General features: G+C 34.1%; 1 protein-coding gene across 4 annotated transcripts in view; it reads right to left on the bottom strand.

Moving 5' to 3' along the window:
* LOC108691041 (cytoskeleton-associated protein 5) overlaps positions 1-10,245 on the bottom strand; it is a 12,313-nt gene extending 2,068 nt beyond the window's left edge. The window contains exons 1-19 of one of the 4 annotated variants that reach the window (XM_018198668.1): positions 9,985-10,245; positions 9,402-9,469; positions 7,107-8,990; positions 6,685-6,955; positions 6,046-6,588; positions 5,262-5,692; positions 4,951-5,097; positions 4,488-4,760; positions 4,051-4,254; positions 3,832-3,967; positions 3,549-3,742; positions 3,268-3,464; positions 2,922-3,071; positions 2,144-2,323; positions 1,841-2,003; positions 1,423-1,581; positions 643-830; positions 395-557; positions 10-183 (exon numbers count right to left, since the gene is read on the bottom strand). In XM_018198668.1, the coding sequence (XP_018054157.1) occupies positions 10-183; positions 395-557; positions 643-830; positions 1,423-1,581; positions 1,841-2,003; positions 2,144-2,323; positions 2,922-3,071; positions 3,268-3,464; positions 3,549-3,742; positions 3,832-3,967; positions 4,051-4,254; positions 4,488-4,760; positions 4,951-5,097; positions 5,262-5,692; positions 6,046-6,588; positions 6,685-6,955; positions 7,107-8,990; positions 9,402-9,458 (5,514 nt within the window). In that variant the 5' untranslated portion in view covers positions 9,459-9,469; positions 9,985-10,245. Of the gene's footprint in view, positions 1-9; positions 184-394; positions 558-642; positions 831-1,422; positions 1,582-1,840; positions 2,004-2,143; positions 2,324-2,921; positions 3,072-3,267; positions 3,465-3,548; positions 3,743-3,831; positions 3,968-4,050; positions 4,255-4,487; positions 4,761-4,950; positions 5,098-5,261; positions 5,693-6,045; positions 6,589-6,684; positions 6,956-7,106; positions 8,991-9,401; positions 9,470-9,984 lie in introns of those variants that run through there. The other 3 variants (XM_018198676.1, XM_018198694.1, XM_018198685.1) reach the window with 3 other exon arrangements.
* Between the last annotated feature and the right edge of the window lie 4,140 nt (positions 10,246-14,385).

Here is a 14,385-nt window from a genome sequence, read left to right as displayed (position 1 = left end):
GCAACTAACCGCAATTAATCTTATTAAGTAAGCGTGCAACTCAGATTCATTTGTATTGTTTATTAGCGTCAAATGATTAAGTATCGAACTGCCTTTCACTCTGGTCATACTGTGAAGAACTGTCTTGACTGTTCGTAGCGGAGTATCGGACTTTCGTTTCTTCCACCACGTAGTAGGATAATCCTATATAAAAAAATAACATATATATATATATAAAATATACAAAATATCGCACTGAAATATTTAAAACACAGTAAAAAATAATTACAAAATTTAACTTATTAATAGCTTATATAAGTTGCAAAATGTAACAATAGCAATCTTTCTTGTATATATTCTCATTTACTTTAAATAATTGGTCATTATATACAGAATTATTAAAAAATTTCTCTACCTTAAGAAAACGGTGCACTTCCAAGAGTATTGTATCGTAATCTAAATCAGCGGCCCAATTCGACATTGTTTTCACAATTTTCCATAAACATTTCATCACTAATTCTTCGTATTTTGAAGGAACATTTGATTCAGCACAGGAATGAAGCAGTTTGATTAATACACTGTAAACAAACATAATAAATAAAATATTAAAAAATTAAAATAAACAAAATTAAAATAAATATGTTATTGTCTCATAAATCATACCATATGATGGTGGTGTGATTAGAATTATCAATAATTTTCACCATGATGTTATTGATCACCCTGTAATATGCTCCAGCCTGATGCAAATGTTCCAACTTGTTTTCGGCCAACAAACTTATCATCTGATCTACTAATTCTTTTAAATGTATGAAAGGAACATTTTTTCCAAGAAATCCAGTGTCATAAAACTAAAACAAAAATTTTTGAAACTAATTAAAATATTTAAAAATTTTTTAATTTTTTATGAAAGTCTCTAATTTAAATTTCTTATTAAATCTCTTTAAAAAAATATTTTGTCAGACATGTGCCTTTTTATCGAAAATTAAACTTTATATATAAAGATTATGCGTTTCGCGGGTTTCTTCCGTGTCCAAATCCATTCTTGGAATGCCAACGTTTCGTGAACCTTGCAGTTCACTTCATTTCCCTCATCCTCCACTCACAATTTTATTCTTTTCCTTCCACCACTCCAACAAGTAGCGTAATATATAAAAGGGGAACCCGGAGGAACAGCTCAATATCAGGCTACTCCTCACCCTAATGAAGTGAAACGTTGGCATTCCAAGAATGGATCTGGACACGGAAAAAATCCGTGAAACGCATAATCTTTATATAGAAAGTATCTGTGGAAGTCTCAAGAATATTAAACTTTATATATTTTTAATGTATATTAATTAATTTAATGTATATTAATGTATAATAATTTTAATGTATATTAAATCGCTTATTAATATATATAATCTATGAAATAATACTGATTGTGAAGCAATTGGCACTCACCACGAGTATAACCAGAAATGTGTTTCTGAAGCCCCTTGATACGTCTGCGTTTTCTTGTCGTAATGGATACGTTTGCAATAATTTTAGTTGCATGTTAATCGATCCAATGAATTTATCCTCTCTGGATTGCAAGCTGACCGCTTGATGAGACTTTAATAACTGTAACAAAAGAAAATGCTAATATATGCATATATTACACAGGTATTCAAAATAGAAAATTTTACATTTTAAAAAGTTTTTTAATCAATTTCTTCCACAGAGAAAAAAATTCTTAAAAAGTAGTAATTTTAATTATACCTCTACGTCAAGAATTTGGATGAAATCACGATAATTAAAAACTACAGAGCATATTTTTTAAAAATCTTTAAATATTCGTACATTTTTAATATATTCGAACGTCAAAAAAGTAAATACAAACGTTTTCTATTGCATTCATGGATTGTATTGCAGTGGGCAAATCCATACTGGCCATAGACAAAATGTTACGTTCGAGTGTTTCGTCCTTACTGCTAGCAGTAGTAGGAGATACAGCGGATGATAATTTTGACACTAACAATTTCGGTGGCGAAATTGGTATCATTCTGAAAAGTAAAAAATAAAAAATTATTAATACCTAATAAATAACAATAATAAACATTAATAATTTAAATAAAATAAATTATTTGATTTGTGCATAGTTTAATTATATTAATAATTCATTATTTTATTAGATTTAACTTACTGTGTTTTGGGTGGATTCAACACATTAACTGGAGGTTCGTTCAAATCTGACAAGCTGGGTTCCGCTAATACTGGATTACGATATTTCACTGGGGCACTCAGTTCAATTCTCTGCAGAAATTCCATATCTAATCCGAATGGACCTGAAGGAATCTTTGATTGCGTCGATGTAGGAGAATTTCTAGAAAATAAATGCATTGTATATAGATATGATCAACAGAATTTTTGAAACTTGAAGGAATAAACACACATCACAAATCAGATCAAATACACTACTATTTGGAAACAATGTTGATTAAGGATATCAAATATTACAGTAATCTAAAAAGTAAAAAATATTTTCAATTTATGTGAGTTAAGTAAAAATAAAAGTAAAAGTAACATAAAGTAGAAAATAGTAGGAAGTCATTTTATACCTAATAATATATGTATATCATTGTGATATACATATATTAAATGGAAAAACAATGTTTGATTATCATGCTATTGAATATTATTTATTATTTCATTGTATTAAATCCTTAGATCCCTTTTACATTTTTTGTTTTTAAAACGAAACAGATGACACATTCAAACATATTGAAAGAGAGAAAAGAGAAAGCAAATTAAAACATAAAAAAGGGAATTGAAACAAACAGATATATATAAATGATAATATTCGATAGTAAACAAGATATTGCACGCAGGATGCACGATGAGATTCCGCGATATTTCCCAGCACCATGTCATTAGAGCGCGTCACAAAAAAGTTGCGTAAATGAACAAAAGAAGTAACAAACGTTTTCGAATCATCTCGATTGGAAAGATGATTTTGTGTATCAATTTCATGATTGCTGATATTTTCCTGGTCCGATTTTGAAGAAGATTTAATGACCTCAGAAAGCACTTGCTCATCCTCATTATTGTGTGTAGTGCTTGTGGCATATGCCCTGCGGATATGTTATATAAAAGCGAAGGACATGCGAACATGAATTACTTGGAGATAATATATAAAAAAATATTAGAAAAAAATTCCATAAGAAAATATTATAGAAAAAATAAAAATATGGTTAAAATATGATTATTATTTTGTTAAACAATTAGCACGATAAAAGTTTCGTAATATCACGTGTAAAAATAACTCACAGCTCTGGTACTGCCTCCATTGGCTCAGCAATCTCTTCTTGCTCCTCTTCGTAATCCGCCTCCATGTCATCCGTCACCGGACTGGTGGTTGCAATCGCTGGCGTGGAGAGTCTAGTAGCGGATGCAGATTTTATGGGTCTATTCTTTGCAGCTCTCTTGATTCTTTCGTCCAACAGAGACTTATCTTTCTCTGATATCTGTATATAGCAAAAAACATAATTGACTTATATATATATTTTCTTTTCTTATATTAATGATATTAATTAATTTAACTTGCGTACTTGGCCGATGAGCTTGAATATACGTTCCCCTTGAAGGAAGTAGGCCTGAACGATGCAATTCAGTGCGGCATTACGAACGGAATTGTCACGATCTGCTATTTGCTTCGCAACTTCCTTCAATGCCGCAGATGGGGTGGGTTGACAAACAGAAACTCCGTAATTCTCAATTAGCGATCCTAATTGATCCAGGCATTCTACAAGCACCAACATGTTTTTCATTTACACACGTTTGCATATTATTTTCATAACATTTTATAACGATATGGAGAATCAGATCGTCTACCTGTTCGCTGTCGAGCATTCTTTGACTTTAAGCCCTCCATTACATATGAGAATAATTTGCTCACAGGATATACAAGAGCTATTTGCTTGAATAAAGCTCGCACACCATTACGCACAGCATCCTTTGGGTCGCCTATCTATTGATTAATATGGCATATATAATAATGTTATAGGTAAAAAAAAAAGAAAAAAGATAAATAATACGAAATGGATGACATACTTTGATAATGAGATAAGGAATAAATGACGCTGCTTCAGTTTCCAACATGTGATACTGGTCTTCAGTTAACATATTAAAGACCAATTGTAAATAATCCAATCCTTTCAGAAGTACCGACGGATTAGTGTCGAAAAATCGCAATGTCAACCATTTGAGAATGAGATCCAGGTTAGATACCAATGCTTTACTATTTCCAGGAAGATCCTGATAAAAATGATATAAACAAGAATCGATATTGTATATTAAACATATATTTTATAAATTTATTAAGATAAAAAATATTTTCCAAATTTTTATTAATTTTTAAAATGTCACAAATTTATGTAATTTAATATAAATGATTTATTTTTATATAATACAATTAAATTGACGTTAGTAAAAGAAGAAAGAACATTAGATATGGTTTTTTTCATCAATACATTGATTCATATATTTACCTCGGTGAGTGCTTCGATAGCCTTGAGATGATATCGAAAATCGGAATGAAACATATTTGCTCTCAAAGTCTTATTGACGTTTGCTGTGGTCATAAGATCTTTCAAAAGCTCAACAAACTCTTCTCTGGGTGCAGTAAAGTTCCATTTGAGCACCTTCAATTTCTGTTCGTCAATCACACGTTGGTGCTTCAGATTGTTGACTACTAACAGAGGACTAGTATCAACGTCGTCATCCTTTTTGCGAGCACTGCCCGGTTTGGATGAAGCGCCCTTCTGGAACAATATATGATTAATGATACATCGAAAAACAAAAAAAAGTCATTATAAAAATACTTTAATAGAATTAGAGAGAGAGAGAGAGAGAGAGAGAGAGAGAGAGAGAGAGAGAGAAAGAGAGAGAGAGAAATATTAATTCACACAAATTTAATTCGTCAGACCATGTATGTATATTTAATTTTATTACCGATTTAACAGCTTTCACAACTTTTGCACCCTTCGCGCCATTCTTCAGGATATTGTCATCTGATGGCTCTTTCTTAGGAAGAGGTTTTATGGGTAAACTAGGACGAGCTTTGTCCAGTGCAGCAATCACTACTGTTCTTGATCCAGGCTGCAAAAATTACATCATTTCAAATTGCAATATATTTTATCATCATAAGCAATTATTCATTATGTTAAATTAATTAATGAGAAGTAAAATTATTAAATTTTATTTATTATACGAATTATTAAAACATCTATATATAAGAAATATTCTATAATTCATATAAATACCTTCAGTTTTTCGGTGTTTCTAACCATCGCTTCGTAAGAGAGATGAATCATAAAGCCGAGAACAGCTTCCTGAGCGTTCTTTCGTACATCTGAGTTACGATCCTCTAGATTAGCATACAAATAAGGAAGGCACACGAAAAGCTCTTCCTTGGGAATCTGTTTCACCGGGATTGAGGGCAATTTCTGTGCCAGCCAGTTCCATAGTTCAGATCGTAACATCGGCGAACCTGCTTTCAATGCATCACCTATCATTTCGCCATCAAAGAATTCTTTATAACCGCATTGGTCTCCCCATGTATTAATACAGGAGGTCGCAGCTACTCTAATCCAGTTTTTGCTGTCACCTAGACATTGCAAAAATCCGGGAAACAGAGCACGAATGTGCTGCTTCACTGGTGGTCCAATAGCCGTCGCCAACGTTTCGCATATACCTAAAATATATTTGAAGTGTAATAAAACTATTGATTATTGATTGCAATTAAAAAATAAAATTTTAAGAACTATCAAGTAATAATTTACTGCTAAATCATATTTAACAGTATAATAGCACGATATTTCTTCTAGATTATAATTATATAATAGTTTAATTTAAACAATTTTCTACTACACATATGTATATATAGAGAGAAGCAATTTAATGATATTAATTATAAATTACAAAACCAATTTATGAATAATTTATGAATAATTAATTTCAATGATAGTTATCAATAATTGCGATTATTTAATATGTATATACATTAATTCAATTAATAACAAATAATAGCTAAGTTAAATTACTGACCTAGAGCTGCTTGTGCAATCTTACTATTGCTGTCCACGAGACGAAGAGCCAATCCCTGCGGCAAATCACCGATAGTCGGTTTAATAAATCTGGCTTCGCTAACCAAGGTGTTCACCTTCTGCAACGCTTCGTTACGCACTTTCCAGTTCTTATCGGCCAATTCGGCTAGCAACGCTTCAGTAATTTGCGCGTTGATGTCAACGCGAGGAATCAGTTCATTGAGATCCGGTTCGCTGCCGTCTACTTTCTTTTCCGATGACTCCTCCACGTCCTCCTCTTCATCCTCGATTTTGATGGTGGCCTTTCTGGCCTTGGCGCCGCGAATAGGTGCCGGTGGCGTTTCGCCGTTATGCTTCTCGCATTCTTGCTCAATCTGTTGCCGTAATGCAAGTTTTTCATTGTCAAAGTATGTCAATAGCGGTTTGCCCATGTAAAGATACAAAGTACCCAGCAAAGTTACAGCAGCTGTGCGCACACTGGGATTCGTAGCCGCTACTGCCTTCTTGATGTTCTCAATGATGGACTTGATGTTGAGTCCACAACCTAAAATATTTGGATAAATTAAAAATATTGATATTCTGTGTATATTTTATTTATTTACATTTAATATTATAGCAAGTAAATGAAAATAATACAAACCGAACTCCGTGATTCCTCGGCACAACCACAACAGTGTTTCCTGCTGTACTTTAGGATTCTTCTGATTGAATGCAAACGCCACTACCTCGTCTGCTATATATTCAAAACTCGTAGCCTCAGCAATCGTTAACAAAGTTTCGACAGCAATCGTACTATTTTTCGCGTCTGCAAGTTTTTCTGCAATGTCCATGAGACAATACTCGGCCACGGTGGCTGTGAAGGAATGATTTTCCGCCAGATATTTTACAATCTCTATGCGTAGTTTCAACACCTTAAAGAAATTAAATTAGATTTCATACACTACTAATATTTTTGTTTTTTATAATTAAAATGAAAGTTAAAAGTCTCAACTCTAAATTAAAATATATAAATCAAATTTATTAATATTGAACAATATTATATAATCTCAATTCTATCCTTACTTGGAAATTTGTATCTTTAAAGCCAGGCTTCTTCGCCAAAGTTCGTACGATCACCTGGGTCGGCACCTCCGTCGAATTCATTGTTTTGATGATATCTGACAATTGCGTAACCGCCGATAGACGTGTTTTCCAATTGCTATCCACGAGACCGGTGATTATTTCGGCTGGCAAAAGCTGCGCCGCCATCTCTTCGATCTCTTCTGGACTGTAATTTCTCTCCATCTGTACCATTTTCTTTGGTGCCAAATTCGTGAGTGACGAGGCACTGCCGGGTTTCTTTATTGCTGATTTCTTTCCGATCGCAATACCAGTATTCGGTCTCTTCGCAAAATTCGATTTGCTGTTCTTCGAATTCTCCTTGTTCGTCTTATTCATCCGTTGCGATTCTATTTTGGCCGGAGCGGTATTGGGTCGTTCCTGTTTCACTTTAACGACTATTACTGCCTTATCGGCACACTCTTTAATCTTCGTCATTTTCAAATTATCAATATCTGTTAGGAATGGCATCATTGATTTCTCGCCAATCAATTTCATCGCCGTGCCGAGCGCTTCCGCCGAATTATCGCGTACTGTTGGATCCGGCTCGTTAAGTGTCTTCAGCAACATGCCGGTATAAGATTTGAGCAGTTTCTTGTTGAGATTCGCAGGTGGTGTATGCGTAAAACATCGGGCCAAGTACGCAGCCGTCTCGGCTTTCACGGCTGGGTTTTTGTTCTCCAAAGCAGCTAGAGTGTCCTCGAGAATAAGATCGATGCTCATGCTCTGGTAAATGGCATCAGCAGCCTCTCGTAATACCTGTACCACTGTCTGTTTCTTCTCGCGAAACTTTTCCAGAATGGCAGGCAAACAAGCGGCGGCATAAGGTTGAAATCGTTTTTTCAAACCTGCAGCTAGACCAGCCAGACACTTCCCCGCTAGCGTGACTACCAGCACATTGGTGTCCTTCGAGATAATTTTTTTCAAGGACTTCACTATGTCACCATAATCGCCGTTCTCTAGTTTTGTATTTTTAACAAGCACTTCAAGCGCCTCTAGCGCTTCCTTTCGCTCCTGCCATTTTTTTGCCTCAACTTTCTCGTAGAAATCCTTTGGTAGCTTTGATAGGATGTCTATAGGTGTCATTAGCTCATATGGATCGACGTCCGGAATCAAAACACCATCTGCATCTTCATTATCATCCTCACCATTATCGCTTGCCGCTGCTGAATCGTTACCATTGCCCATTTTCTTTGGCTTTTGGGAGCGTAGATAGCGCATAGGTACCACTTTCTCATCGCCGAGATTACTAAACTCCGCCTCAAGTTCCGTAATGTGCACTGGTTTCAATGTATTCAACTGCTGCTTCAAGCGATCGCCTACCCATCGATACATTTCCACTACCATAGCTTTGCCTTCCTCCCGTACCATCTTATCTCTGTCTTCCAGGAAGTTCGCTATCTTTTTCATCAGTGGCTTCATATTAATTACTTTGGGTCCAAACTCCTTGAGCGCAAGTGTCAAGGTAGCGATGCACGCCGATACGATCTTCGGATTCTTTGCCTCAGTGCCCTTCAGCAGCTCTTCCTGTACTGCCTCGTGCTTCTCAATCTCAATATACATCAGTGTAATCTGTACAGCTAATTCCTTCGTCTTGGCTTTAGGTGCAGCGATACATTTGGACACGATACCGTTCATCACCTCAATAACTATCTTACCAGCAACTGCGGCATTCTCGATGAAAGCCAGGGTTGCTTCCAATCCCTTCTCTTGCGCAGCTGCGTTACTATCCAACACGAACTTCTTGATGAAGCCTATGTACTTGTTCCATTCTGGTGATTTCTCATCATCGATGCACTGAAATGTCTTTACACATTCCTCATATCCATGCAAACGTGCTCGCCAAGACTGCAATATAAAGAATATTACTTATTTAATTTAACGTTTAGCCTACTTTAAGATATTACATCATTGCGAGTAAAATATTTAACACTAGTACAATATAATAGTATAACATTGTCCTTAAGTAAAAACTTTTTATGTATTTATATACATATTAAAAATCATAGATTGTTAATTACAATTATCACAAGTTTGTAATAAGTTCATTATAATAATTAAAACTGATAAAACTGCAACTACTTGCAAATCTAAATTCTGTTTTTTGTTACTAAATTAGTACTTGTGTTTAAAATCAAATAAATAGACAATATACAAAGTTTAATGAAAGCAAAATAGAAAGTTTCAATTCAGTGACAAATAACAAACTTTTAAAATAGCAAAAAGTAATACAAATATGCATTTGAATGTAGTAAATACCTTATGTGCACAGCGCTCCTCCAGAGGCAATTTCATATACTCTGTATCCTGCTCCATGATTGATTATTCTGGAAGAATGATTCATTTGGAATATCCCTTTCCTCATAACATATTAATATAAAGAATATACTTATATATGTTTCCTTATATCAATAAAGTATTGACAATTCAAAATAAACATGCAAATATACAATTTTGCAGTAAATAAATTTGACACACACTTCAGTTATAATGCATAAAAAAATATTGAATTAAACAATCAGATTTCATGAAAAATCTCAAATGGCAAATTTAACGAGAATTTTTTATAAATTCTTTCGCAAAATTGAGGACAAGAGTCATTACATAAAATCGATTCTTTCTCTATTTAATACTCGCGCATTTAATTATTCACTAGAGAAATGATTATGCATTAAAATTGAAATATTAAATCTATTTATTATAAAATTGTATATTTACATATGAATTATCAATACTTTAATATGAGGAAACATGTATAATTAAATCTTGTATATTAAAGTGTTACTGTGACGAAAGAATATTTCAAATCACAGTCAGAGACGGTTAAAAGACTTCAGGATACCTGTCGGTCAGCGAGTATTGTCACTAGTGAAACAGCTGAGAAAGGAATTCGAGTCTTGGTGCCGAGTTTTAACACCGCGATCCGACGGACGGTCCCTCGTCGTCGTGCTTATCTAGTAGTAGAGTAACAGCATCGAAATCGACGAGTAGAAGACCAAACCGCGCGATGTCCTGACGAACGCGCGTTGAAACGAGAGCGCAACACCGAGCGCAAGCCGGACGACCGCTTTCACGACTCCTTCATGCGGCCATTAAATCTCTCGCGTCGGATTTTCAAATATACATGCCCCTTGTAACTGTCAAAAAAGCACACAAACAAAAAGATAATGTGTATCTAGAACGGCGAAACGAACTCCCAGTGAGCCGTTCGATGCGACGATAGCTTGATGTCGCGCCGATAGGTGGTGTGAAACGCGTTCACTAAAAGTGCATTTTCAGGAGCCACTCAAATCGGCCGTTTCAGTGGCAAATAGAATTACGTAGTCAAAATTGACGAATACCAAGCGTCAGTTTTGATCACTTTTCCTTTTTGTCGTCGAACGATTTGACAGTTCGAGCGGCGTAAAAGTTTGCACTTTTTACACTAAGCATCTTCGTTTTCTTTCTTTTCAATGCTTAAATATATATTTATTTCGCTTTAAATGCAAACATTTTTGGAATTTCAAGCAACGCGAACAAACCTAATATACCTTAAAGGCGCATCTACACGATGAGCTGTTTGTCGCGTTCGCACTTTCTACTCAGATCTTTTGCTCTTCTTTTCTCCGACACCTGAATTTATATCCATTTCGTTTTAAATGCGGAAAATGCTAGAGAATGCAACGAACTGGACTGTTGCATTTATTGACTGCATTGTCTTTTTAGTACACATATATGTACAATATATATCTATATAATTTTTATTAGAAAATCGCTCGCAAAATTGCTAATGTATGTACATTTTGCTTTTATCGCATAAAATATTTTTTACATCTTGTGTGGACGTAAAGGAATCGTCCGCCTACTTTTATTTCATTGTACAGAAAATTGTAAAACACGGCTAATTTTTTTATTCTTATATATAATTTTGCTGTGTGTATATGAAAGTATAAAGATGCTTCGGAGAAAAAAAATATTTTGCTGAATGTGTGAAGTTATAAAATAAAAATTACCAAGTCATTGTAGTTAATATCGCGTATCGCAATATTAAAATACATAATTATTTTAGACTGGATTAGAATTAATCAAATAATTCAAATAATAATGGTACATCATGTAAAATCCTGCATGTATAGATATCTTTCACAAATCTCCACATTAATTTTTTTCTCACAATAAAAGATCTGTGATTATCGTTTTTTTCCATGGTAAATGTAAAATAAATATTGCAGATCTGATTGCATTTATATTAAAATTATAAAATTTATATTATGATTAGTTATGTGAAATCCGCTTAAATACTCAAAGATACAAAAATTTATCAGGTACAAATTTGTATCGTCCAATTTCAATTTAAGCCGATTTACATGTCGCAAAAAATTAATTTATTTTTAATTATCTCTGAATACAAATATATGAGAAATTTTTTTTTCTGGTTCTCGAATTCTCGGCACGTTGAAAATTTGTAATTTCTGATGTACTTTCAATTTCGGCAAGATATAAAAATGAAAATATATGTATTTCCTTAATTGAACTCATTCGACTGCATAGCTTTGGAAAATGGAGTCATCAAGTCACCAGAAGGGAGAAGAGCCATTGTCAAGAGAGAGAGAGAGAGAGAGAGAGAAAGAGAGACGTATTTTTTTAAAAGTTTATTTATCCCTAAGAGATATACAAAACAAACATTTCTTCTCGTGTAACTATCATAATTCCCCTAGCAATATAACACAGGAAATTCATGTCATGATCCTTTTTCGAAATTTTTCGCATCTTTTTTCTTCTTTTTTTCCTTTTTTCCCCCCCTTTATTCATTCGATCGTTTTTTCCATGGAACGGATACCGCGTCTTACACAATTTCAGTATCAGTTACAATCCGCTCACTTTTTTTTCGTTCTCTTTTATAACCAGCTATACGTTAAAATTATGCACATCTGCAAATCAGTATTAAAATATTACAATTTGATATTTTACAGTCGTTTGTTATCCGCGTTCTCTAACTCCCTCTAAAAAACAGGTTCCTTTTTTTTGCACGTTTTGCTCATCAATTGTTAAAATCCATATCTTTTGTCATCCTTTTTTCCATTTTTTTTTCTTCATTTTACGACGAGACAATGTGCTCCGGGGAGGGGAGGGAAAGGGAACGGGAGGCGGGGGAGAGACGAAGAGAGATTTTTAAATGTCCTTGAGAAAAGTGATAAATTTTTCGATTCACTGCCAAATATGTGTATATCCAGGGTGCAAGTGTGTCAAATCTCAATCATAAGAAAGCCTCTAAAAATTCATATAGAAACACACGAGTGTAAATGTACATATAAACATATATATTTTTACATGTTTACATGTATATTCATCTCGGCATCATTCAACGACGAAGAAGAAGAAACTAGTGAGATCCTATTTCTATTTTTCTTTTTATCGTTCTTTTCACTTATTATCGATTACTCAACTCCTCTCTCTCAATCCCCTCTTTAATCCCGAATACGATTAGAATCACTGTACACGCTATAGGATCTAGGAATGTTAATATTACAAGAAACCACAATAATTTATTATAATACAGCCTGCTGTACACCAGATGACTCGAGGCAGTACAAGACAGAGAAAACGCCTTTTCTTCGCGGGGAGCTTATCTCCTATTAATTCGATCACTCCCGGGAATATGATTTAACGAAGGAAACGGCGGTTATTATATCATTCACATGAGTCTCGAGACGAGAGATTTGAACGTATTACCCTTTTACTACTTTTTATTTTTTTTTCCAGTGAGTTAAAAACGAATGTGAGAGGGAGAATGGCGATGGCAAGGGGCAGGGACCACTTCAGTGTCGGGCTAAGAAGAAAAAAAACAGAGAGAGAGAAAGAGAGAAAAGGTCAAAGAAGAAGAAAATACAGAACATTTTTTACGGTGCATTAACAGCGAATTTGGCACATGCACTGACTCTAATGCTGTCCCGATATAGTGCAAATGCAAAACCACTTTAGTGCTAAATTGCACTGTCACAGAAATATTTGCACGTCGGTGCAATAATTTTTGAACTCGTTCATTCGGTTGGTCCGAATATAAATTCAGCACTACACTGGGTTCAGTTTTTATTTGCCGAATATGACAATCTTAACGCACTGAGACAGTGCGCATAAGTTGAATGCGTGGCACTGGAAAAGTTATTTAAGCACTTAGTGCGCACTAGTGTGATCTGCCGAATTCGCTATAAGACTACGATCGCACAAGAATCGCGCGTCAATTTCGATATTATACTACGACGAACATTAGTTATTCATCACATCATCCGTTATTTTATTTTAACGCTCCTGCGATTGTAGCCTTAAAAAAAAACAAAGAAATAAACATGATTCTGTTGGTATTATCAAATTTAAAGTTAATAAATAAACTTTAGAACGGACGTGGAGTTGCGGTCGAATTTATCGGACAAGAAATTTTGTTGGTTGCAGGCCGCCGGCAGCCTCGAAACAGCGCGAATGTCTACGATAAAAAATGGAATTGCGTTTTCGTGAGTACAATAGTTCGTCGTTTTTGATAAACAAGCATTAGAACTTGGCGCGGCGATACCGCTGCTCCACAAGAATATCATGCTACTAATTTTGATTTAATATTAGGTCCCTGCACATGAAATGTCGATTTTATATATACATCAATGCATTTTTAATTTCTGAACAAGATGCATATAAATTGTAGGAGAATTGAGAAAACTCAATTCAATATTCCTTAATAATTATTAAAAACGATCAATAAAATCGTGATCGAAAATACAGGAAACTTAAAGATAAAAAGATATAAAAAAATATATATATATTTCCAGTTTTATATTCCGGACGTTAAATTTTGTATACACTTGATCATTATTTTTCACACGATTCGTTCTAAGTATGTAATCTATAATAAACCATTTCTAAATTATTCTTATAATTAATTCTTAATTTATCAAAAACCAATATAGAAATCATATAATTATAATAAAATAATGATAGAATTAAAGGTAATAGTAACACATTAACAATATCAATATTATTAATGTCCGATTGAAATATCTTTAAAATAGAAAAATATGATAAATTTCTCAATTTTTCCACAGTTTGAAAAAGCAATAATTATAATTGTATTGTATTATGCTCGCGTATAAGAATTGTAAACATACACGATTCTGATTATTAAAAAGAGGTTCACTTTTTCAGGTGACATCTCATATGCAACGATCTAATAGAGAAGTTGCGAGCTACATACACATGCACTCTCTTTCTCTCTCGC

The sequence above is a fragment of the Atta colombica genome, unplaced genomic scaffold (genome assembly GCF_001594045.1).
Source record: "Atta colombica isolate Treedump-2 unplaced genomic scaffold, Acol1.0 scaffold105, whole genome shotgun sequence".
Classification (NCBI taxonomy): Eukaryota; Metazoa; Arthropoda; class Insecta; order Hymenoptera; family Formicidae; genus Atta; species Atta colombica.
This window is presented reverse-complemented; position numbering and strand designations above follow the sequence as displayed.